At 40.9% G+C, this 23,676-nt stretch overlaps 1 protein-coding gene across 3 annotated transcripts in view; it reads left to right on the top strand.

Annotated features, from left to right (window-relative positions):
• The window catches only part of pard3bb (par-3 family cell polarity regulator beta b), a 313,361-nt gene that overhangs the window by 11,689 nt on the left and 277,996 nt on the right, over positions 1-23,676 (top strand). For all 3 annotated transcript variants that reach the window (XM_015359593.2, XM_069196274.1, XM_015359591.2), the window contains exon 2: positions 13,829-13,930. In XM_015359593.2, the coding sequence (XP_015215079.2) occupies positions 13,829-13,930 (102 nt within the window). The remainder of the gene's footprint in view (positions 1-13,828; positions 13,931-23,676) is intronic.

Genomic DNA, 23,676 nt, shown 5'->3' with positions numbered 1-23,676 from the left:
ACGTTTGCTTCATTCAATTCAATGTGTTTTTATATAGCGCCTTTCACGACAAGGTTGCCCCAAGGCACTTAACAATGCAAGTAGCGGTACATTTTGTGAATGCAGCACAGAAAAGACCAGAAGACAATGGAGGAGAGGAACCCAAAACTCCTTAGAAAGGAGAAAAAATACCTCTAGGGGTCCAAGGTCAACTGGCTGCCCAAAACCCTTTGGGCATGCTAACATTATACAATTTAAAAAAAAAAAGGAAATTAATCCATCCATCCATCCATCATGTCTACTGTATGTCAGTACTCCATGCAGATCTCTGAAGACCAGCAAAGTCCTCCTAAACGATAGCTGTATCCACGATGTCCCTCTTGGATCCTTGCATAGTTAAAAACTGTGACAGGCGGGGGCTGTGTTTTTGATGGTACAGTGGGAAGACTGAAATGAGGTACAGTGGGAAGAGAGCAGTGTAAAATAGAGCCAAGTGGACGCGTTTCTACATTACGTCTCGCAGTGCAGTTGTGTACAGTGTGAGTTTCGCTTGGCACAGAGCCCAGGCCTCGAATAGGTCAGCAGTGAGGTATTTCTCAGGAAGCTGTTAGTTGGCCCCATGCCTGATCGTAGGAACAATCCATCACCCTTCTGCTATCTGGTGTTATGTAAAGCTGTAACTGTGTTCATGTCTGGCAGCGTGGAAAGAAATTGATGTTATAGGTCATGCTGACTTTTAGTCTTGCGTTGTGACAACGAAAGGAGTTGCAAAGCATCTGTGATCTTGAGGGGGGGGGAACCAGGAGGTCCCGTCATGAGAGAAGTACTCGACATCGGCCTCTTGTTGCCGCCAGTTTTCTTAACAACACAGATGCTGCAGAGCCGCCTTTCAGCTGCCTTTGTAATACTGCGCTGTTAAGAAATCGAGATCAGTTGTAATCCATGCGTCTTTTATTAAAGGTAATTTTCAGAGGCCGCAAGCGACTTTGTTTTTGTAACAGAATCGGCTGCCTTCTGCTGCAGTGCAGCCAGTTGCTGGATCTGATCCTCAGTGAGTGTGTGTGGTCTAAATGCAGGCCATCCTCTAAAAAAGCATCCCACAGGAAAATCACTTCCTGAGACTTCTGGGAATTCTGGGCAAGTTCAGTTTTTAAAAAAACATCTCTGTTCTCTCTGAAACCCTCCATCATTTTTTTTTTAAATCATCCATTCACATTGCATATTCCTTTTCTAATTTGTGGTTTACATAGGTTGCGAACGAGGGATTTGTTTTGGCCCATCTTGCCCCTTTAGTAACGAGTTAACAATTGCTAATTAATTTGAGCATCTCAGCCAGCCGTTTCTTGAAAGATGCAAGGGATGCTTCAGTACCGTGGCTGAGATTTTGTTGCAGACTTAACCTTTGGGTTAAACAAAGGCCTCTAGTTCTTGGTTTTAAAAACCCACCTCCACAGAGTTTCTGCTTGTCCTCCTGGTTCAGGATTTGCTGTGCATTCTGAAGAAGTCCACTGTGTTGACCGCATTCTCCCATCAAAGACAGAGGTTCTTTTATCCTGTCAATGCAGAACACCCCCTTCATCCCTGGAATGTCCAGTTGCTCCTTTCTGGATGTATGTCAGATATTTAGCATCACAGAGCTCCCTCCCCTCGCCATGAGATCATCTTCAACAATTTATTTCCAGAGGGAAGAAAACACTTCAGTCTGGATCTTGGAGTACAAGCCGAGCAGGCGTTCCACTGTAGGTCATGTCCTAGCTTGTGTGTGGAAATTATTCCGTATACTGCGAGGAATTGTGTAGCAGCTCTTGAAATGTTTACAGCTCATGTTCTTTACTCTGCCTGGGTGGCAGTCTGGTGATTGGAAACAGCATCTAAACCACCAGGAGTAAAAACACTCCATGTGTGTTGTGGATTCTGTTTGTTGTTGTGCATACTGTACATCATTTTATACCCAGTCTGGATTCAATTCTGATTTTCTTCGTAGCTGATCTTGATATGTAGTAAAGTCAACGCAGATTCATCGCTGTGACACACAGAAGTGTAAAAACAGGCCAGATCTGCTTTTTGAATGATGACAGTAAAAATGCAAATATATTGACTCTTCTCGCCCAAGGTGAGAAAAGTAATACAATTTTGATGCTTTCAGATTTTCATCTCAAGTCTGTATGATACAAAAAAACAGCCAGGTCTGGCTTTTTGTGTGAATCGTGTGCATTTCAATGAGTTCGTATGATCAGGAGGCCCTGGGCATTGTCATTAAATTTGCACACTTCAGATTTATAAAAATATTGCTCAAGTTTTCCTCATGGCTGTGAATGAATTGAACTTGCTTCTAGTATCACAGTGAACTGATATACAGTAGATGTGTGTCTTTTTCAGTTTCATTTCTCTAAATGAGTGATAAATCTGCAGTACACTGGAGATGCTGCTGGCAGAACAACTAAAGTTTTGTTTTTTTCCTGCGTAGCTGGAGGTCTGTGGCACACATTGGAGACCATGCATTGTTGTTATTATTATTATTATTATTATTATTATTATTATTATTATTTAATAATAATAATTTCTTACTCTTGTATATCTATTTGCTGGACACCCCACCCAAAGCACTTTACAGGTAATGGGGACTCCCCTCCACCACCACAAGTGTGCAGCCCCACCTGGATGATGTGATGGTAGTCAGAGTGTACCAGTACACCCAGCACACACCAGCTCTCAGTGGGGAGGAGAGCAGAGTGATGAAACCAGTTCAGAGATGGGGATTATTAGGAGGCCGTGATTGGTCAAGGTCGATGGGAATTTTGGCCAGGATGCCAGGGTTATACCCCTACTCTTTTCAAGAAACACCCTGGGATTTTAATCACCACAGAGAGTCGGGACCTTGGTTTTACGTCTCATTTAAAGCACAGTGCCTTTTTCCAGTATAGTGTCCTCGTTAGTATACTGGGGCATCAGGACCAACACAGACCACAGGGTGAGCGCATTTTTGAGCGCATTTGAGCGAGAGGATTAATGAGTTATGCAGCAATTGTTTTGAAGTGCTTTTCAAAAAGGTAGGAGAGTTCTGAGATGTGGTGTGTGATCATTTTGCAGTGCAGGGCCACTTCTACAGGTTAGAGGTTCCTCTTTCTTAAACCACTTTCATACTAGGGCTCTGTGTATACAACTTGTGCCATCTTTACATTTTCAGTAGAGGTCAACTGCTCCCTTCATGTTCAGTAGGGAATAAGTGCCATGATCATGCAATATACAGACAACATCAATAGCTGAAATCTTTGTCTCTAGAGTGGGTGTCACCTACAATCTTCCAGCAAGGATGAGCTTTCGTCTGTACAGTAGGGACCAGTTTCGGCAAATATCACACACAACTCTTTAGGCTCTGATTGTGTTGAGCACTGAAGTAGTTCAGAGAATGGAATTCCTGCTCTCTGGGGTCTGAACCTTCCCCAAGGCTGTAGGAAGAATTTGTACCTTTTCATTCCTTCCTAAGTAGTTGTAAATTAAGCAGTTTTTAGCCGTACGATCTTGTTCAGAACCACCCAAAACAAAGAGCTCAGGCTGAGTGACTTTTATCAGGTTTAATATATTGTCTCGGCGAAGGCACAGCTGCCCGGAATTTGGACAGATTGCCCTTGTGGGCTAGGATCTGCACTCCACCAAATGGCTAAAATAATGTTGGCGGTGGCGTTTTAATTAAAATTCCTCACCTGACATTTTAATGAAGCGTTTGGAGGATTGGATTCTCCGAGCGCACCTTCACGGGACAACCAGAACAAATACAAGCAGCTGGTAGTCATTTGACTGCCAAATTGTGTGCCATTTAAGCCTGCTGAACGAGATCTTAATGTCAGCCATGGGGTGTCCTTGCAAATGCAGCTGTGCCAAGATCTTTTTCACAAAGGCCTTCAAGTAAAGTTTCAGTAATAAAACTTGAGATTTCTTGGGTGATTGACCCCTTTTGTATTCTTGTTTCGCTTGGCATTACCTGAGGCCGTGACTATGCGTATTTCTAAAACTCCCCTTTCTAAATTAGCCTGAATAGTTTATTAAAAATATCCACACCTTTTAAATAGTGACTCGTGGATCTCTTTATTTCCAGCATAATTTGTGGCAAATTGCCTTCCGAGGGGGGTGTAATACAGTATCCTGAATTTTTTACAATATGAACTTAAAAATGACGGTGAAAAGGAGGTAAGGTAGTCTAGCTTATTTGTGGACATTATGATGTCAACATCTGGAAATGGTTTCTGCTGGTGCTGCAGTCATTGCCTGAATTGTTATTCAGCTGAATCTTTAAAAATAACATTAAAATTGCATAAGAAATTCTTTTTCTAAGCAAGATAAGCAAAAGATTTTCTTCTACTAATAAGCAATATTTCGTACAAGGTATATTACAACATCATATTACTTTTCCACATAGGGAATTATTTGAAACAAATAACCTTATCAGGATTACATTTCTTATTTTTTTACAGTGTTTACTCATTCTTGCATAGACATTCCTTGAATAACTGGTTAGACTCAGCAAAGAGTTTCAATTGACATTTTTCTGTCCCTTTCTTGCCCCTTTTCAATCAAGCAAGCTCATGTTCCTTTAAAAAGGTTTTTTTGTGTGTGAAACCAGCTGAGCGTCGTACGTTTGCTCGTTCTGGAATCACGGAAACTTTGAGAAACAGTTTATCACGGCAAAGAGTTGTGAGACGAGCTAATTAATGTTTTTGGCGTGTTACTTTTCCACTTAAAACGTACGCGTTTCACCGTCCTATTTGTCTCGGTGTGACCCATGACAACCCCACGTCAGGCAACAGGAAGCATAAAATAGGGCCGTTTTCAGAGGTTTATTTATGAGCTTGGCTTTAACATAAATGCTGGCAGGGCAGTACCTGGTAATTCCTGAAAATGGAGCAAACATTTCAGGTTGATTAGTATGTGTGTGTGGTCCACAATCCTCCAGCATCTGATCGGGGGCCCAGACTTATTTAAACATGGAGTCTCACGAGTGAAGAAGGGGTGAATATTTCCAAATCCGCTACAGTGCAGTACTTAAGGAGGTGTGAATGGAACGAAGACCGATAGTGGTGTCATTTTTCCCTTTCGTGCTGCGTTTGCTTCACTATTTACTTTGGAATTAGACTGTCACCACCGTCTCCGGGAGACCTAAAAGAAACATTTTGCATTCTAAAAAAAAAAATGTGGTGTATGAATTTTTTTTTAAATGGCTTTTTTTTGGTGTACTTCCAAGTTTGGAACTACCTACAAACTTGGGCTGTAAACCTTGCCCCCTCACTGTAATGATGAGAGGAACATCCAACATGCAAGTTGGATGTAAGTGTCCTCCAACATGGGCATCCTGAGGCCACCTGCCTCTGTGATACCCTCAGTCACACAGCAGGTGTTTCAGATGGTGGACTAGAGTTTTCTCTTACAGCACTATAAAATCCCAGTTGCTCCGCAGGGCACTGCGGCACACCATTGTGCAGCAGTCCAAGGAAAGCCTGATCAACGGGTGGTGCGCAGACTCTGTTTTGCTGTGCCCCTGAGGGCCCGTGACAGAACTAGTAATCTTAGGGCTCCATCTGTGCTCCAAACTCGGCTGATGCTTTCCCCACGTCTTCGGCTTGAGAGCCTCCTTAGTCGTGTTGTTGTGAGGTCCAGCCTGGCTTTTTAAAGCCATCACACTGGGGAGATCGCTGGGCTCTGCTGAAGGTGTGGACTTACGGCAGCATTGCTGAATTGTGGTAAAAAAAAAAAACATTAAAAGGGATTAAAAGGAACTCCTCTCTGAATTGCGTTTCATGGTTCAGTATTGTCCTGTCCTGTGCTGCAACTTCACACTGCTTGCAAACGTGCCACAGCAGGCTGAATAACCATGATGTTATATATGCTTCTCGCTGTAGTCCAAGTGTAAGACACTTATTGTATACTTACATCCGAAGAAGGCTTTTATTACATTCAAGTGGTAAAGCATCAAATCATCCAATTCCATTGTGGTACATGTAACTATATAAATACGTTTTTTTACAGCGACCTCCTATTACTGCAGCTGTCTTCACTTTCCAAACAAAATTCTGTCGTTCCCCTGGCAGGATGGCTATTATTTCTGGCTTCATTAAGTGCACTTTGAGGGAGCTTCTCGGCCACAGTTCAATCCTCCACTGCGCTAAAAAGACTGTTATCTTCGTTTTCACTTGATGCGGTTCCCACTTGAGTGTAACCTTTCCCTGACAATAGAAGTATTTTTCCTTCTGTAAGAGGGAGCATCCTGGCGCGTTCTCCTCTTCTTTGTCAGCACATGGGCTTTTATCGAGAAGTGGAATGAAAAGCTTTTTTTAGGGAGTTTTAAATGTTGTGCTGTTGTATACAGTCTGTATGCACTCTTTATTTATTTTTTTTTTTAAATGTTCATTTTCCTACCTGCTGATTTGGAATCGCCAGTTCAAATCGGTGGTTTCTGTACATCTCGGTTCTCGGCGTCAACGTCCTTTCTGCGCTTGGAGGGGAATAGCAGGCCAGCTCACTCAGACCAGCGTCACGTCAAGCAAGTCGGACTTCCAAACACCTCAAGCTCTCATGCAAAATCTTTTTAAATATGAAACATTTTCAGCTCCATTGATTTTCTAGAAATCGAAAAAGGATGGGAAAACCCCAGGAATCACCATTTTACTGGGAGAGCGTTTGGCTAATCCCAGCTCGACTGACTGACTCGGATTATAGAGCTCAATCTTGGGGTAAAGGCTTCAGGTGTCAGTCCCTTTGCAGTGTCATCTGGACAAGAAGGAGTTTAACATGAGCTCACTTGTGGTTCCTGCTCTTGTAACCCTCGTTTATAGCTCTTTCTCATTGTTACAAGATCGTGTGTGCCCAGGTTTAACCACAGGCCTGCCACTGGGAAAAGCCCACGTACTGCACCGATCGGACAGTTCCACCTTGATGCCCAAACTCATCTTGTTTGCTGCATCTTTCATCTGTCTCCTTTAGCCGAGTTGCTTCTTGACGTTGGTCTTCTAAAATCGCTTTGAAGTCATGAAGTGGGCCCTTCTCCAGTACTGGGAAAAACCTTCTGAATTTGCAAGAGGCAAATGAGCCATCCTGCACATGTTAATAAAGATGCAGGGGCCTATGATCTCGGCAAACATTCCCAATTCCTGAGGCAGCTCAATTTACATGTGATTATCACCCGATTTGGGCAGTTTGGTGACATGGCAGCTCACAGAACACTACTCAGGTCCTAGCTTGTCTACTACAGTGTATTTTCTTCACAGGGTCTGGGTTGCTGCCTGTACCAAAGATAAGTGTATTTCTAATTGATGGATGGGTATGATCCGTTTTAGCCACCTGTTCTTCTGCCTTCTCCTTTCTTCACAACGGCTGAACTCTAAAGACATCTTCATTCCTCCCACTTCAGAACATTAGGAGTCTCCATATAAAATTATTTGAAGAGAACCGTCAATAGAAGAAATACAACACTGCACCTGGCACTAACCCCAGTAAACTGGCCTCACCTTTCATTTAGTGGCCTCAACTTTTCACACGATGTTAGAGCACTCTTATCTGGATCGGATATGCTTAGTCAGAGCTCCACATCATTTCAGCAAAGACAGCAGCACACTGCAAGGAACATTTCCCATCAGGAAAGGGAAGAAGTGCTGACCATGATCTGTGTGAGCAGGGTTATGCTGTGTGATATGTGCTCTTGAATCCAGCCTGGTGGCATTCTCAGCATTTCAGCCAACACAGCGCTTGTGCAATTTCAGGTTTTTCTGGAATTCACTTCTGGCAGAAGGTTCTGTTATTTTGTTTTTATGCTGATTTTGTGTGTGTGTGTGGTGTGGGGGGGGGGTTGAAGACAGCAGTTACTGACTTGACAATTTGTTATCAGTCACTAGAAATTGGGAAAAAAAACAGGAGGCGGCAAAACCACTTTATAGCAGAACTTCAGAGGAACACCAGTTTCTTCAAAACAAAACGGACAGAAGAAAAATAAGAAAAAATACGACTTTGAGATCTTAATACAGAGTCTCTTCAATATCTATAGGCTTCTCACAGTAGCTTTCAAACATCATTCCTGCAGGGGGGTTACTTTTAAACAAAAAAAACCTTAAGAACCCCAATGTAGACCAATATAATTCATCCTACATGGTGTTATAAGTAATAGGGTATTAAAAGCACACCCAGAGGTTAATAAGTTCCCTGTAAGTACTGTTAGAGAAGGTCAACAGCGCAAGTATGCTGTACTTGCAGTAAAAAGGTTCTGGACAGTGTCTGCAGACCCCTAGGAAACCCTGTATTTGTTTAAAAACCACTGATAAAACAAAGCCTGCAAGACAGAGATGGCTTTAAGTTGTTAAAACCAGAATTGCTGTTTTATGTATTCGATATATTATCTTCCCAGATGCATGCCTTCTGATTATTGTGAAAATAAGCAGCAGGGTGTTCCCTACACTGAGAGGCTAAAAATGAAACGTTTGTAACGCTGCGAGGAGAGGACCTGTCTCAAGTCCTCAAAAGCTTCAAAAAGAAAATGGTCAAAGGTAAACCAGCAGTTTGCAGAATTGGAATCTAAATTCCACTTAAGTGGAGGACAAGAAGCACGTCTTTGCCCAAAGGTTTGTGGGATTCGAAGATGAGCTGTTGTCGGAGTAAATACCCTGGCTTTTTTCAAGAAAGTGCAGAATGGGGATCAGTTAGGTATTAGCAACCAGAGGCGCTAGATGGGTTCTCACATGTAACCCTTCTTATGCTCTGTTTATACTTTAAGGTTAAGCTGTTTTGTATGAAGCTTTTTAGTGAAGTTCGGTATTTCAGGACATGAATAGGCCCTGAAAAGTCTCTAAACAAATATGTCTGAATTGGCACCTTATAATGAATATTGACGGGTGCAGTGGCAGTTTTGATTTCACGGCTTTATAGAAGGTGTTTTTATTATTGCTAGACTTCTGGTTTTTGGGAGGTGGAAGTTTCATATTGAGCAACAAAGAAATTTAGTTTTTTTTAACAGTCGTTGTTTCTCTGAACAAAAGTGAGTTTTAAGGCTTACTTATTGTCATCAGCGTATTAAAAATGTAACAGTGATTTTGCCTACTAGTAATTGTAGAGATTACTAGTAGATTGGGACCATTGTAGTTCTTACTGCAATACCTCAAGGGATATGTAGTCACATGCTTGCCTGGGCAGCATACTGTACATTTAGACATCAGTCTTTAGGGTTAGTTATCGTTAGCATCGCCTGAACACTGTACTAACAGTCGAGAAAAAAGTGTAAAATGTAGTGAATCATCCAGAGTTTCAGCCCTTTTCATGTTATTTAAAATAAATGACATTTAATCCATGTGAACTTTAGTCAACATTTCTCTGCAGAACAAACCCCCCTTTGAAATGCCACGTCCAACGTTTATTGATTGACTCAATTTTTAAAGCCCATTAGAAGGGAACGTTCAGCTGGCAAGACCTAATTTTTAAGTATTTGTGAGGGGAAAAAAAGGAGTTTCAGGCAGTGTTCTGTATGCGAGATGCCAGGTCCGTAAAAGAAAACAACACACCAACCAGTGCCAAGAGTACAGTGCCTTACAAAAGTATGAATGCTCATTTTTTAACCACAATATTGCATTCAAAACCTGAATGCTCAGACTAAGATTAGGATACATATCAATTTAATCAATTTCCCTACGGGATTAATAAAGTATTATCTATCTATACATATCAGTAGATGTCAGCAGAAACTGAAATATGTAGATTACAGTACATACGCATGTATTCTGACCTGTGAATTCACTATTTGTTGGGAGCACCTCCGGCATGAATTATAACCGTCTTTTAATTGCTCAAACTCTTGGGTATCACTTACATTGTAGTGGTTTTCAAGAGTTTCCTTAGGTACTCGATGGATGGGGTTCAGTCCGTTGACTGTGCCACACAGGGCCCTGCATGGTCCTGTTCTTAAGCCACTCCATTTTAGCTTTGAATCGTTTTCCTCTTGGGAAAACAAACGTAAAGCAGGTTTTCCTGTGGTCTTTTCTGTGCAATGCTGTATTGCTCAGTTCTAACAAGCTGCCCCAGTCCCGGCTGCGTATTGCTGCCACCACCGTGCTTGACTGTAGGGATAGCGCTGACTGGGAGATGAGATGGCTTTCTTGCAGACCGTTTCATTTGGTGCCACCTCAACACAAGCCGTTCCAGTTTGGACCCCAGTGACCTCCTCACCTTTGTTCTAGATTGGTGTGGTATCGCTCAGGTGCTTTGTTGCAAACGTCATGCAGGATATGAGATGAGAGAAAGTGTTCATCAGCCAACACTGCACAAAGCTTGCTGGTATGGCAGAATGGAGAACCTGTCTCTGCCATTGGATTCTATAGCTCTGTGAAAGCTGTTGTTGGCCTCACAATGGCATCACTCTTCAGTTTCGTCCTTGCCCAGCTGCTACGTTTGGATGGGAGGGTTGATCTAGGTGGTACAGTGCACCTTTCATTTCTTGATGAGTGAATGAAGGGGGATTTTCATCAGTTTTCATCAATCCCCTGATGTGTGCTTTTCAATGACATTATTCCTAACATCCTTTTAAAGCTCCTTATTTTTTTTGCTTGGAACTCACTATGTGGCCAGAGATGGGTTTTATGCTAAAATCAGGAGAACCACTACTATTGCAAACAGAGGCCACTCATGACTTAGGTAATTTCGTGCACCTACAGTACATTTAATTTAGGTTTGCAAAGAAAAAAGTGTGTATACTTATGCACTTATAACTTATCGATTTATTTCCTTCATTTTGGTTACTTCTTTACTTTTCACTTTGAATGTGTAGTAGATTGTGTATCTAACTAATATTAACTGCTAAATTAATATTAGTTATATACACAACCTACTACACGGCTCCATGGCCGAAACATTGTGTTTTCTTTCTTCTTTTTTTCAGCATAGAATAAACCTCTTGTTCCTTTGCAGCCTACGCATGCTGACGCAGCTCCCCACCTGAACTACTTAATTGCTAAATTACTAGCGTGATGACTATAAGCTTTGAAGTGTGAATACTGTACATAGGTCAGAATACATTTGCACAGCACTATTTATACTGTATATTTATAAATATGTGTATTTATAAACATTTGTGCTAGACAAAGGTTCAAAATAATGGGGACAAAACGGAAAGGAACTGTCAGTTTTCAGTTGGCTTAATCATTTAAAAGGCGCAGGAACATACTCATTGCAAATTTATGCAACTGAAAACAGAAGGTCGCAACAGTACTGTTAGTTCCAAAACCACCCAAGCATTTTGACAAGCTGCTTCAGTGTCTGCTGATGAGAATGACTGGTTTTGAACAAGACTGCATAACCCTGGGTTATTCTTGAGGTAATAATTTGGTTAACTACCAAAATAAGATTCCATAAACCTACCCATGTTACCCTGTAGGCTTTTGGGATTGTTCCCAAAGATTTTTTTTCATATTGTTTATTGGATTCAACGTGCCAAGATGTTTTCTTCCTTTTTATCTATTAATTCCAGATGTACTGTAGCAGACTAGTGGAATAATACTTGACCACTGCAGTATTGAGAGATGGGATTTGTTTCGTTTATGTTTGGAAAGGAACACAGTTGTTTTTGAAGACTGTCAGTGTGTTTTCTTTGTTTAATTACTTTCTTGAAGCCAGATTATGTATCTGCATAACTATAGTTGTTTATAGTTTGCCTCTTGTTCTCTTCACACAACATGGGGAGCTGTTAGAAAATGACATTTTTGTGAATTCTTACTTTTATAGCCACTAGGAAGAAGAGATCCAAGAATTCACTTACCCCTCCCACAGAATGCAATGACCATTAAAAACACCCAGGTGATCACAGAGGCTAGTGGTGTTGAAAGATCACAGACGTAAAAGACCTTTTTATTTAGTTATGACTTTTCGCTTTTTGGGCAAGTCTGTTTTGTGGGTTTTAATTGACAGAAAACAGAACGTTTTGTTCTGCTGCGGTTGTTCAGCGGTTGTTCTTTGAATACAAATTTCAGTACTACTAGAGCTGCAGAATGTGCTCCTTCAGAAGAGAAGCAGTGTTGCAGAGAACGAAAACAGCAGAAAAAGAAATATTGATCCCAGTTAGCATTTCTAGGGAAGATTGCAGGATGTGGTTTACCTGAAAAAAAGAGAACAAACTCATTTAAAAAGAAAAATCAAGCTCCTTTAATCTTTCCAGGAATTTAACCTTTATCCTCTTGCACAAGGAATCTATCATACTGTTTTGCCACACCTCATTAGGGACGTCATTTGGTCTGTGCTTTCCCAGTCCAATGATGGTAACGTTCTGGAGTGAAAGGAGTGGTCAGATCATAGAACTGTACAACTGCGTGACTGTACCCCGCAGACTTCTCAGACGCAGGATTGAAGCTGTGCTGTGGATCATTAGCTAATCTTTGCATTTAGAGTCTCCACCCAAGAGATTTCAGGATTGCTTTTCCTCGGGGCCTCGCTAGCTTTGTGCATGCTGCCTTCATGCATCCATTTAAAATGTGGCTATTAAAGTTACAAAATCAGTTAAGGGGGCAAAGCTGTTAATTAACTGCTCCTCCATAGGCTGTGATAGGCTTCTGAATGCTTCCCAGACAAAACCAGTCCAGCTCTCACTCTAGATACCAAAGTTTTGTATTTAAAGCACACAATCACCTTGATAATTACAGCCACAGCTTGAGTTTTTCACAGCTATATTTTTGTCAAGACCGCTGGTTGCTTTTCGAGTTGTCCAAACAGTTCAAGCAGAATAAACAGAATTAGGAATCTTCAACCTTGGTTCTAGAATAGCTCGGTCCATCAGGTTTTATTAATAGTCTTTAAATCATCAGTTTTGAAAGGCCTGGAACAGTTCAGGTATGACCAGTACAACAGGTACTGGGTTTGATTGAGAAATTTAGAGATCATGCAGCACTAAGCTCAGAATATCCTTTAACCCACAAGGACTGGTGATCACACTGCAAAACATTACTTGCTTAACTGATTGGTTCCTTAAACAATTGTTCCTTCCTAATCATTAATTGACAGGTGATTTAGGGATTCTGTAAGAATAACTGGGCTGGGGTTTTTTCCAGGACCAGGGCTGGAGACTCCTGGTCTATTACATGACCCATTAGAGGAGAGCATTAATCCAGTTAGTTTTGTAGTCACTATAGGTCACCTGTTTCTGAAGTTTATGGACACTTGTAAGATATGGATCAAAGTAAGTATTTCATATAAAGATGCTCTTGTCCCTGAAGGCTGAATTGTGCTCAGATTTATTCCATATGACTTCCGCATGAACAAACTGCCTGTTTACATGATCACAGTTCAGATGCTAAAGCCTTTAGAAATGCATGTTTTAAAAGGGACTTGTTACCCCTGCTGGTTGGAGAATCACCATGACCAACAGTTAATAAATGCCCTTTTAAAATTAAATAAAAAAATGAATTCCACTGAGGGTCCATTGCTTGTTGTAATATGCCCCAGCAACCCTAAATTGGATGAAGCAGATAAAAAATGGATGGATAAATAATAGAATATTTTGTCCATTACACGACACAGGGGTTTCTTTTATTTTCATAGCCTCTAATGCCATTAATGTCAGAAACACACCAGTTGAGAATCCCTGCTTTAAAAGTGTAATCTTGGCATGTTTTCCAAATGCCATTGGTGATTGGTCTCTTTAACTGAAGCAAGGAAGATTGGTTCCAAATGCTGGGAATGGCTTTCCTGCAAAAATGTAATGAGTGGGTCTGGGGGTATTTGCATTTATTTTTAGTTTTGTTAAGCCGAGCTCCATACATTTTTATGACCTGCTAAATTGAAGCGAGATTAAAACCTGTGCCTGGTGTTAAAGTAACAGCCTTTTCTCACACAGGATGGCAGCTGTTTTGTGAAGATCCATCACCTTGAATACAGTGATGGAGGGATTTTGGATCCTGATGATATCCTGGCCGATCTTGTGGATGACAAGGACAAGGTAGGCCTGTTTCTGAAGCTGATTCTGCCTGCTTTCAGCCCGACAGTCCAGGATGCTGTAATGAATACCAGTGGGCTACTGGTCCATTTCCAGTTATGAGATGTTGCAGTGGCTCACACTCTAGTTATTATTTTGATGCTCAGAAACCAAATGGCAATGCAACCAGCAGAAAAACAGAAAAAAACCCAGTCATGCAAAACTTGATTCTTTAACAGAAAACCTTTGTTCGCCTTAATTTGTGTTGCAGTTACATTTGTTAAATAACATTTGAAAATGGTCTACTGTTATGTAAATATGCATTTCTGTAGGAATGTGATTAACATGCATAACTTGTTTTTTTGTATACATGGGAATTGCAGTTCTTAAGGTGAAAAGTGAAGTATCCTTGTTATTGTAGGAATTGAACCATGAATATTTACGCCTACTCTTGAAATTAAAAAAAAAATCAATATGGTATAATTAGTAAGCATAGATATGAAGCTTCCATCTGAAGATGGCTTATTTACATATTAGCCTGCCTTTGAGTTTTAGAATTTGATGGAAATGTGTTCTTTAATGTTTTTTTAATGGTTGAAACTGGGATTTATTCAAATGTAAATTATTTTGGTACAGTATCCACAGACTCATAAGGCTTGAATCAATGTACAGACACAGAGGTATTCTTTATGTATTCAAAGAACAGTTGCACAGAGAATGACCCAAAGGGAAAGGTGCATCAGTGTATGTTGAACTTCATGTAAGCAAAGATTCAGAATTTGATTTAAAGAGTTTAACTGTGTACTTTTAAAGATGCAGATCAGATGAAATCTACCCCATCATTTCATTGGGGGTAGTTTAGTACACTCATACCCCAGTATCTGAACATAATTCATTCATGAAAATCTGTTCGGAAGGTGGGGCAATCGTAAATTAAAAATAAAAATTCCATTATTTCATCTAGGGAAAATTCCACCCCGTTCTGAATTGAAGACAAGTTCACTCAAAAACCGCTCTTAACATATAATGCCACACAGACCATTACTGCAAGCTTAGTGGACAACCCAGTTCTACTTTAATCAGCAACTATAGCTGTGAAATAATTAGTGATAGCATATTTACATTTTTCATTCTGTTGTAATAGATCGCTATCCAAGCGATCAGCTAGAACGATGTGCATACTGTTGTTGACTACTACGCCAAAGACTTAGGGCCCATAACGAACAGCAACTACACAACAAACACAAAAAAATGAAAATGAGAGCACAAGCTTTCGCTGTGATCATTAAAACAGGGCTGCTGCCTCACAGCGTCCTTAACCATAATGCCTGTTGCCCAATGTTGCCCAATGGCGCCAAATGTTCTTATACCGGGGAATTAGTGTATTTTGAGGAAATACATTTTTTTTTGTAATCTAAATGTTCAGCTCTATCTGATTCTGTGCTCGAAAGTGGCAGTTTCTGCATTTCCTGAAATGGTTAATGAAGCATCGGGCACAGGGGTGCAGTGGTTAGCAGTGCTGGGCCCCAGGGTTCAGTTCTCGGGGTCCTGTCTGCGGGGAGTTTGCATGTTCTCCCTGCCTTTGTGTGGGTTCCGTCCAGGTGCTCCGGTTTCCTCTCACAGTCCAAAGACACGCTGGCAAGTGAGTGTGTGACTGTGCCTGTGTTCGCGCCCTGTGATGGACTGGTGTCGCGATCAAGGGTGTTGTTTGACAGGATGGGCTCCGGCTCCCCCCTTGACCCCGAATTGGGTGAAGCAGGTAGAAAATGGCTGGATTTTGAAAGGCGTTTGTGTCCGAAATCAAGCCTCCCCGTTTGCCCAGCTCCGGGGGTCTGAAGGTCATTAGACAGTCATGGATGAAATTGTTGCTTTCGCAGGCCTGCATTGTGGTAATTTCCACCTACTTTTGCTACATGTAACTTTGCACTGGCCTGTCAGCAGCATCATCGCTGGCTCTCACCTTTTCTAACCTAATTCATTTTTGTTACCGTTAGCGGTAATGATGTTCCACACGTTGGCGGTAACTCTTCCAGACAGGAGGTTAATAAGTGTGGTAATACATCTGCCTGTCTGAACCTTTAGATTTTGGGTTGTCAATTATTTGCCCACACTCAGACAGTGACGTGTGAAGTCCCTGGCACATGAAAAAGGGCTGTATCTCTAAAAGAAAGCGGGAACAGATCTCGGGTTCTTTATTCTCGAATTAGAAAAAAAACTCAATCGTCTCGGAACCTGTTTCTAATGCAGAACATTTTGAGCTTGCGTTACATTTAGTGAAATTCCTGACTACATGAGAATTACTTAGAAATCCCCTAGTTTACACAGTATGATATCCTGTTAGATGTTTATCCTGTGGTTTGAATTACTGGGTGTGGGCTGTGGTTGGGCTGTGGTGAAGCTGAACTTATATGTTTTTTTTTACAGTCTTGACTTCATTTCCCCCCCCCCTCGATTATCGCTCTTATTGTAACCATCTGTTAGGGGAAGTGCCTTTAGCCATTAGGTAAAATTTAAGCTCAGGAAAGTGAGTCTGCAAAATGTGTTGCACTGATCACCGGCTGTCAAAAAACAAAATGTCTCTGCTTTTGCAGGTTCCCAGACATTTTGGTTTTCTTTTGACTAAAAGTCTTTTGACTTTTGGATTACATGTGTCAGTCCCATTTTATCTCTCTGCTTTTGTCTAGTTAAAGAATACATTTTTGAATAGCTCAAAAGCAATATCTCATTGCCTAGCCCCCCAAAAAAAATTGACAGCAACCCTCTAAATAACCACTGCATAGATTCATAAGGAAAGTCAGGGATTTTTATTGCTTTTGTGATGGTTTCTCAAAGTGTTTTTTTCCTCCCTCAAATAATATATTCGTAAGACATACTAATAAAACTCAAGCAATAAATATTCACACAAAAGATACACAAAAGATATGTTACTAAACGCTTCATCAGCCTGAGCTGCATTTAAAAATTCTATTAGAATATTTTTTTCTGTACAGTACTGACCATACCGCCTCATTGATATGTTACAAAGGTGGAGTTGTTTTTTTGGAAGAGCCACTATTCTTGTTTAAAAAACAAAATATCTGTTAAACATCAGTGGCATAAAGTAAATTTAGTTTTTTGTGGGGAACCATTTGTCTTTTGAGAGAAGGTGCTTTTTGGGGGAAACAAATAAAATATTGATCTTTAGTTCATTCTGTCAGGGGGACATGCAGGTCTTGGGGACTAATGTAGTTTTACTCTAGTGCCCTCTAGGGGCATTATTAGGTTACTGATGAAAGTAAAATTTCTTCCAAGATTGTACAGACCTTGAGACCACCTACATTTCTGATCACTTTTTAATCCATGCAGTGACGCCTTCCCACATTCTAAATCAAAATGATTTACTTCTGAAGCATGATAAGCAAAATAATATTATATTAATGTTTTGTTAGCATGTTTCCTCATTACTGCTGCCTTAAGAGCCTTTTGTGTTTCTGGAAAAAGGTTAAAATATCTAGGGCCTGAAATGCAACAATCAGTAATACAGTCAGACAGTTGTGTTTTTATAATAAAACATTGGAAGTATGCAAAATCATTTTAGAGAAAGCTTGGCTTATATCATCTAGGTTTAATATTAAATGTGTCTTGCTCACTGTTCTTGGCTTATGGTCCACCCATTTCTACATGGAAGCTGATAACTTGCTTATGGATCATTTTAAATCAACCCATTTGTGGTAGTTTCTATAAAATAAGAGGGCTTTTCTTATACTTTCGTGACAACGCTGCAGTATTTAATAATGGTGGTGTTTTTGAGATACTCCAGTAGAGAGTAGTATGCTTAATGGTAAAATGTTAGTTAAAATGAGCACTTTATTTTCAAGTTTCTTTGAGTTTTAATTCTGGTTGAGCTGAATGTGTATGAAGAGAGGTGAACACAAGTCTGTGCTAGTTCACTCACTATATGTAAATGGACAGAGATCCTAGACACCTAAGCCTAATTATTCACTCCAGTAAATCGTTAATAGAAATGTCTGGGCTTGTTGTGGACTGCTAAAATGATTGTAAAGCCAGTATCTGAAAAGCGCATGTGAAGGTGATAGTGTTTTGGAAGTGAAAAGATAGATCTCTCCTTAAAGGTCAATAAATAATAGAGAGAGAAACACCTGACTGTGTATAAAATAACATGATACAGCAGGTGTGCAGAAGGTTAATGAAATCCTCTGGCGATTCAGCACAGAACAACAACGAAGCAAGGTGGTAAGGCCTGAAATCAATCCCATACTTTATATTTCTTTCACCAGTACAATTGGCCTTTTCTACTCATACTCCTGAAAAAGAGGTACGTTTCTACTCTCGGAAATCCTGATAACGGCATCTCCCACACAGCCTAATAGCGATAGGGAAGTCACTTTTACCTTATCTCTACCTCTGCTGAACTTATCTGACTTGGTTTACCTCACAACTGTGTTGTGCTTTTGAGGCTCGAGCAGTTGTCAAGCACCTGTATTACAGAGGTTACTGCAGTGTGCAACTGGAATGTGTGTTGTTTCAGCAGGTCGTAATGTGAAACATGGGGTGAGTTTTTCCTTATATGGATTGGAATGTGCCCTGTGTTTTATATGAGTCAGTTTATCCTTTATTTTGACTTTATTCTAGGTAACAGTCATGGAATCTTTGTTGCTCCTTATCTCCTTTCACTCTGATGAAATTGTTGGCTATCCCCACCCCCCTCCCCACAAAGAGCTCCAGATTTTAGATTTAGCACCACATGTAAGATTTTAAAATAGTTTTTATATGAGCTCCTACTCTACTTGAATTAAAAAAGAGGAAACCATTCAGTTGGTTTCCCCCACCATTGCCTTATCTTCCTTAGTCACGTTGCTAGTAAGGGTTTTGCTTTCAAATGAAACGGCTCCAGCCCTTTTGAACCACGGTGTCTGAGGCAGGGCAGGTGGTCTGGCCTGTGTTTCAGATTGCGTTCCAAGGTAAAACAATGATCGCTGATGGTTTTCCCGATACAAATGCCAAATTGCACATTTTTGTTCCCTTTCGTGATTAAATTCATTTAGCTTTTGTACCAACAGCAGCTATCTGGAAGCATCCAAACTGTACCACTAGTTTCAGGACTTAAGCAGAATCTTTAGACACTGTACCTTTTCTGTTGTGCAGCGGTGGATCCACCTCTTGGACCTGCGGATGGATTTGTATGCCGGGCTCCTGCTTTTATCAACTTCTCAAAGCAGTTCTTTCAGAAAAAAACTAAAACAATTAGTTCACGGGGAGAGAGCGGTGGGTCATTCCCAAATGTGTGTTTAAACCCAGGAGAATGTGAGTAGATTGCAGGGAAAGCGCAACTAGTTAAATTTTAAAGTTAACAACAAAGCACTGGTTTGGTTGAAATTATGGACCCATTGGGCTTCTCCAAGGCTGACCCTGAGACATTGTGCTTTACTGGACAACGTGGTCAGAAACTCTGATTATCACTCCAACATAGGGCCAGTCTGAGAGAAGAACATACTAATCACAACTGTGGCTCAGTCTTTAAAATTGTTGATTCATTGCCTTAAGGCAATTGTAATTGGATTAAGGCAACATACCAAAGTACTTACGGCACCAAAGAACTTTCAGTTTCCGTAATATAACATTTCTTTCTTATAAATACTTGATTAATAAGCAAGGGCTGTTTCTAATAATGTTTATGTGGGTGTTGTCTTAACTTTTGTCTTCACCCCTTTCCTGAATTGCTCAATTAAGCAATTAAATCAGTTTCCTTATATGAGTTTAGATTTTGTGTAGTCTTTTATTTAACCAGATATTAGTCAGTGGAGGCCATTAGTCAGTGATGATCTGCTGACCCAATTTTTTCAGCCCAGCATTTACTAGAGCTAGTTTGAGTGAAGCAGTGTCTAGTTCAGGATTTGGACCCACAGTCCTCTCTCTGGCTAGAATCCAGAGCCCTGACCACAAACTCCAAACTATTGCCTAAATTGCTCCTTGATCAGATTTTAAAATGGCACTTGGAGTGGAGCTACTCTTGAGTGTAAGTGTATTCATAATGTTATTTAGTGGCAAAATGAATCTTGAACAACCGATGCAAGGGGCACAAGACACGACACCAAGTTGTTTAAGCTGACAACCCGATGCCCTTCCACAGTCCGCTGGCTGAGACCCTGAGATCGAATAGCTAACGGCTACCAAGTGGGTGGGGTATGGATAGATAAGACTGGGCAGCCCAGCCCAAGACAAGCAAAAACAGACATCGGAATAGACTAAAAATAATAATAAAATAAGTACAGCAATACAAAATATATAGTTAGGTGGTGCACAATATGCTCATAGTGTAAAACAATATAATATGTGCAAAATACGCATGGTTATATACAGATTGAAAGTACCACAGTATATAGAGTATATAATGTGTCCAAAAAGTACAATAGTGCCACATGCTGTCCATAGATGAGCAGATGAAGGGCTCGCAGTCCTAGCCTAGGGCAGTGCTATACACCCTGACAGCTGCCGGGAGGAAGGACCTGCGGAAACGTTCCCTTGAACACCGTAGCTGGAGCAGTCTGTTACTAAAAGTGCTCCGCTGCCTAATAACAGTATTCTCGAATACGCTACTGTGGTATTGTGGGACTCTGTGGTACAGTGTTAAATAATCTTCAGTTTGTCTTCACTTTATCCCTTTTTAAGAGCAAAAAATGTTGTTCATGAGAATCAATACAGTGACTGGACAGCAGTCTCGCCTGCATGGCCTGCTGTCATTATTCAAGGTGTGGAAATCGCAACTCTGCATACAGTAGCCCTGTGTTTAAACCATGCTCTTTTTTGTGTAGGGAAGAGCAGGCACTTGGAAGCATGTGCTGGAGAATTAAGCAGACTGATGGTGTTGCAGCTGGAGCTGAACTGGGAAATAAACCCTCAGTATTAGATTTCAGATCTAATATCACGGAGACTGCAGGGAGCCCAGAAGTGTTTGGCTAGAATATACCACGGGCCTCAAACTGCAGCTCTCTGAAGGCCAACCCTGGGTTTCCAACCTGGTAAACAGTGTGTATTCCTGATGAAAGAGCTTAGCTTCTCAAACTTTAAAGAGTCTTATTAGTCATGTTCTTGGAACTTTTTATTTTTCCCTGTTGTGAGACACCAGAACAATCAAAATAACCCCAGGGAGTATCGCAGTGTTTATGTATTGCATTCATGTTTTTTGTGCCAAGAAATCGGGTATTTGTTGCCGCAGATAAATCCAACTCTGGGCAGTCTTTTCCTTTTGGGTGCAGGGAGCTCTTCAGGGAAATGGGACCCAAGTTTCCCTCTGTGCTGCTGCTTGTTCGCTGCTGAGGGGTTAGTAGTGTTTGATTAGATGTTCCCTTCTTGCCCCTAAACTGAGTGTGCTATGAAATTCAAATGTGACAAAATCACATATATTGTAACGGGTAATAATTCAATAAAGTATTTGGTTCTTAATTCACTAATCTGAATGGGCCTGTTATGCACATCATTGTAAATGAAAGAAAGGGTTGCATAAGGGCATACGGAACAAATTTGCTCATTAAAACATGCTCCACTGGAAAATAACTTGCATGTACAAAGGATTGGCATAGGTTTTCCTCTGTGTGAGACTGGCTGGTTTCATCGGAGTCTCAAAGTTCACTCTGTGTGGGTATGTGCCCCTGTGGAGGACTGGACCTGTCCTGGCTCGTGTCCTTTGTGTTAGAGACCCAAAGCAGGAGAATCTGCTAATGGGTGTTTTAATCTCTCGTATACCAAAATCAGTATCATCCTTTCTTTTTGCTGTTGCAGGGAGATCACAGTCCTCAGACCGCATATACTGTGTGACTCGGGTGAGACGAATCTGTAACCTAAGCCATGATGTGAATTGATTATGAAGGAATTTTCCGTTATCAAAAATACAGTGCCTGTATTGGATTCAGGCCAGTCGCTGTGAGCCAACTGCATTTTAATTCCCATTGCATAGTCCTGTGCAAGCCATTCGAGGTTTTCCAAGCTGCAGAGATTTGTTTTATACACATGTTGACTGTTCCACACTTGTTCTATACTTTAGCAAATACAAGTGCAGTAAGTATGTACCCGCATGTTGATTTAAAATGGTAGCAAGAGCCAGCAACTTATTAAACCTGGATTGGCTTAACCTTCTTTGAAATGGGAATCTAATTCTGATGTCCTTTGCCATCTTAGCTTGTCTAAATTGTCAGGTTTCTCTTTTCCTTCATTTACCTTAGAATCATGAGAGAAAGCTCTGGACGTACCTCAGAAATACCAGTTGCTATGATCTTAGTGCCAACAGACCAGAAAGAAATAGTCCAGCCAAACACAGCTTTTTCCAATGCCATTTGACAGGAATCCTTTATTTAGAGAAGATAATGCAGACATGCTTGAACAGTCGCAGAAAATGAAGCCATCCTCTTACTCGAGTGATCTAGCACCATGTCTGTGATAGTGCTATTAAACGTACCAGGCCAGAAATGGTCTTAGTTACTAACTGAAGGGCGACTACTGTTATTAAACAGTAAGTATGAGAAATACAGATGTCCAAGAGTGGAGATCAAGGACAGACTTTTAAAAGCAACTTACACTACAACTCCTGTGTTATTCAAAACATCATTTCTCAAAGAGATTAATCTCCCACCTTGCAACAGTGGATTATTATTATTTTTTTTGTGTCTTGAAGTCAGTGTCCTGTGAAAAAGCTATTACATCTTCGAGGTCCTTTTCTTCCTCTCTGTGCTTATGACCCCCAAATTGTTTTTCAGAATACCTTACGCAGATGTACCCTAGCTGAATGTTTAAATAGGGCTAGTATATCCATCTTAATGTTTTATGTGGCAGAGATATCTGGCTCAAGCCGGGTTTCTGTGTATTTCTCTCTCCTCGGCAAAGTAAGAGAGTGAATAAAAATCGACAGACCTGGGTTATTTGTTCAGCACTGCAGGCATCTTTCCTTAAAACAGCGTCACTCAATAAATCCCTACATCTTGCTGAAATTTCAGCGCGTGCATCATTTAACACATGTACTCCGCTGGAAAAAGGGTGTTTACCTTATTCATATTCAATCATCAATCAGGTCTTTTTTTCCTGTGTGGAGAGTTTGCTTTATAATCCCTATCCCTCCCAAATAACATAAAGTATTTCCCTATCAAGTGGTTTCTTAAGAGCAGCAGACAGGCTATGTTGGTATTAAAATTGGCTGATGTTAAATTCCGAGTTGGCTGAAAGGCTTTATTTCCAGAGCTGAGTGAAAACCCACTCTGAGGGCATGTGATCAAGTGCTAGCACAGCTCTGCTGGAGCGCAGTACTGGGCCTTGCCCATCCCCGAGAGCTCCAAGCACAGTTGGCAGAGCGGGATCCTGTGCCATAGTTACCCTCTCAGCAGATGGTCAGTGGGTTCTGAGAGGGAGAGCAGCCAGGCTGCCCCGTGAGCTCTGTAGTTGGAAAAGAACCAGAGGTTGTGGTCACTAAGTGAAGACAGTCTGCAGCTTCTATAGGTATCTTACAGTATGTCAGCAATCAGTAGTATACAGAACCTGCAGCTTCTGTAGGTATCTTATATCAACAATCAGTAGTATACAGAACCTGCAGCTTCTATAGGAATCTTTTATCAACAATCAGTAGTATACAGAACCTGCAGCTTCTGTAGGTATCTTTTATCAACAATCAGTAGTATACAGAACCTGCAGCTTCTATAGGAATCTTTTATCAACAATCAGTAGTATACCTGCAGCTTCTATAGGTATCTTATATCAACAATAAGTAGTACAGTATACCTGCGGCT

The sequence above is a fragment of the Lepisosteus oculatus genome, chromosome 12, assembly GCF_040954835.1.
Source record: "Lepisosteus oculatus isolate fLepOcu1 chromosome 12, fLepOcu1.hap2, whole genome shotgun sequence".
Lineage (NCBI taxonomy): Eukaryota > Metazoa > Chordata > Actinopteri > Semionotiformes > Lepisosteidae > Lepisosteus > Lepisosteus oculatus.
The sequence above is the reverse complement of the archived record's forward strand: the minus strand, read 5'-3'. Positions and strand labels throughout refer to the sequence as shown.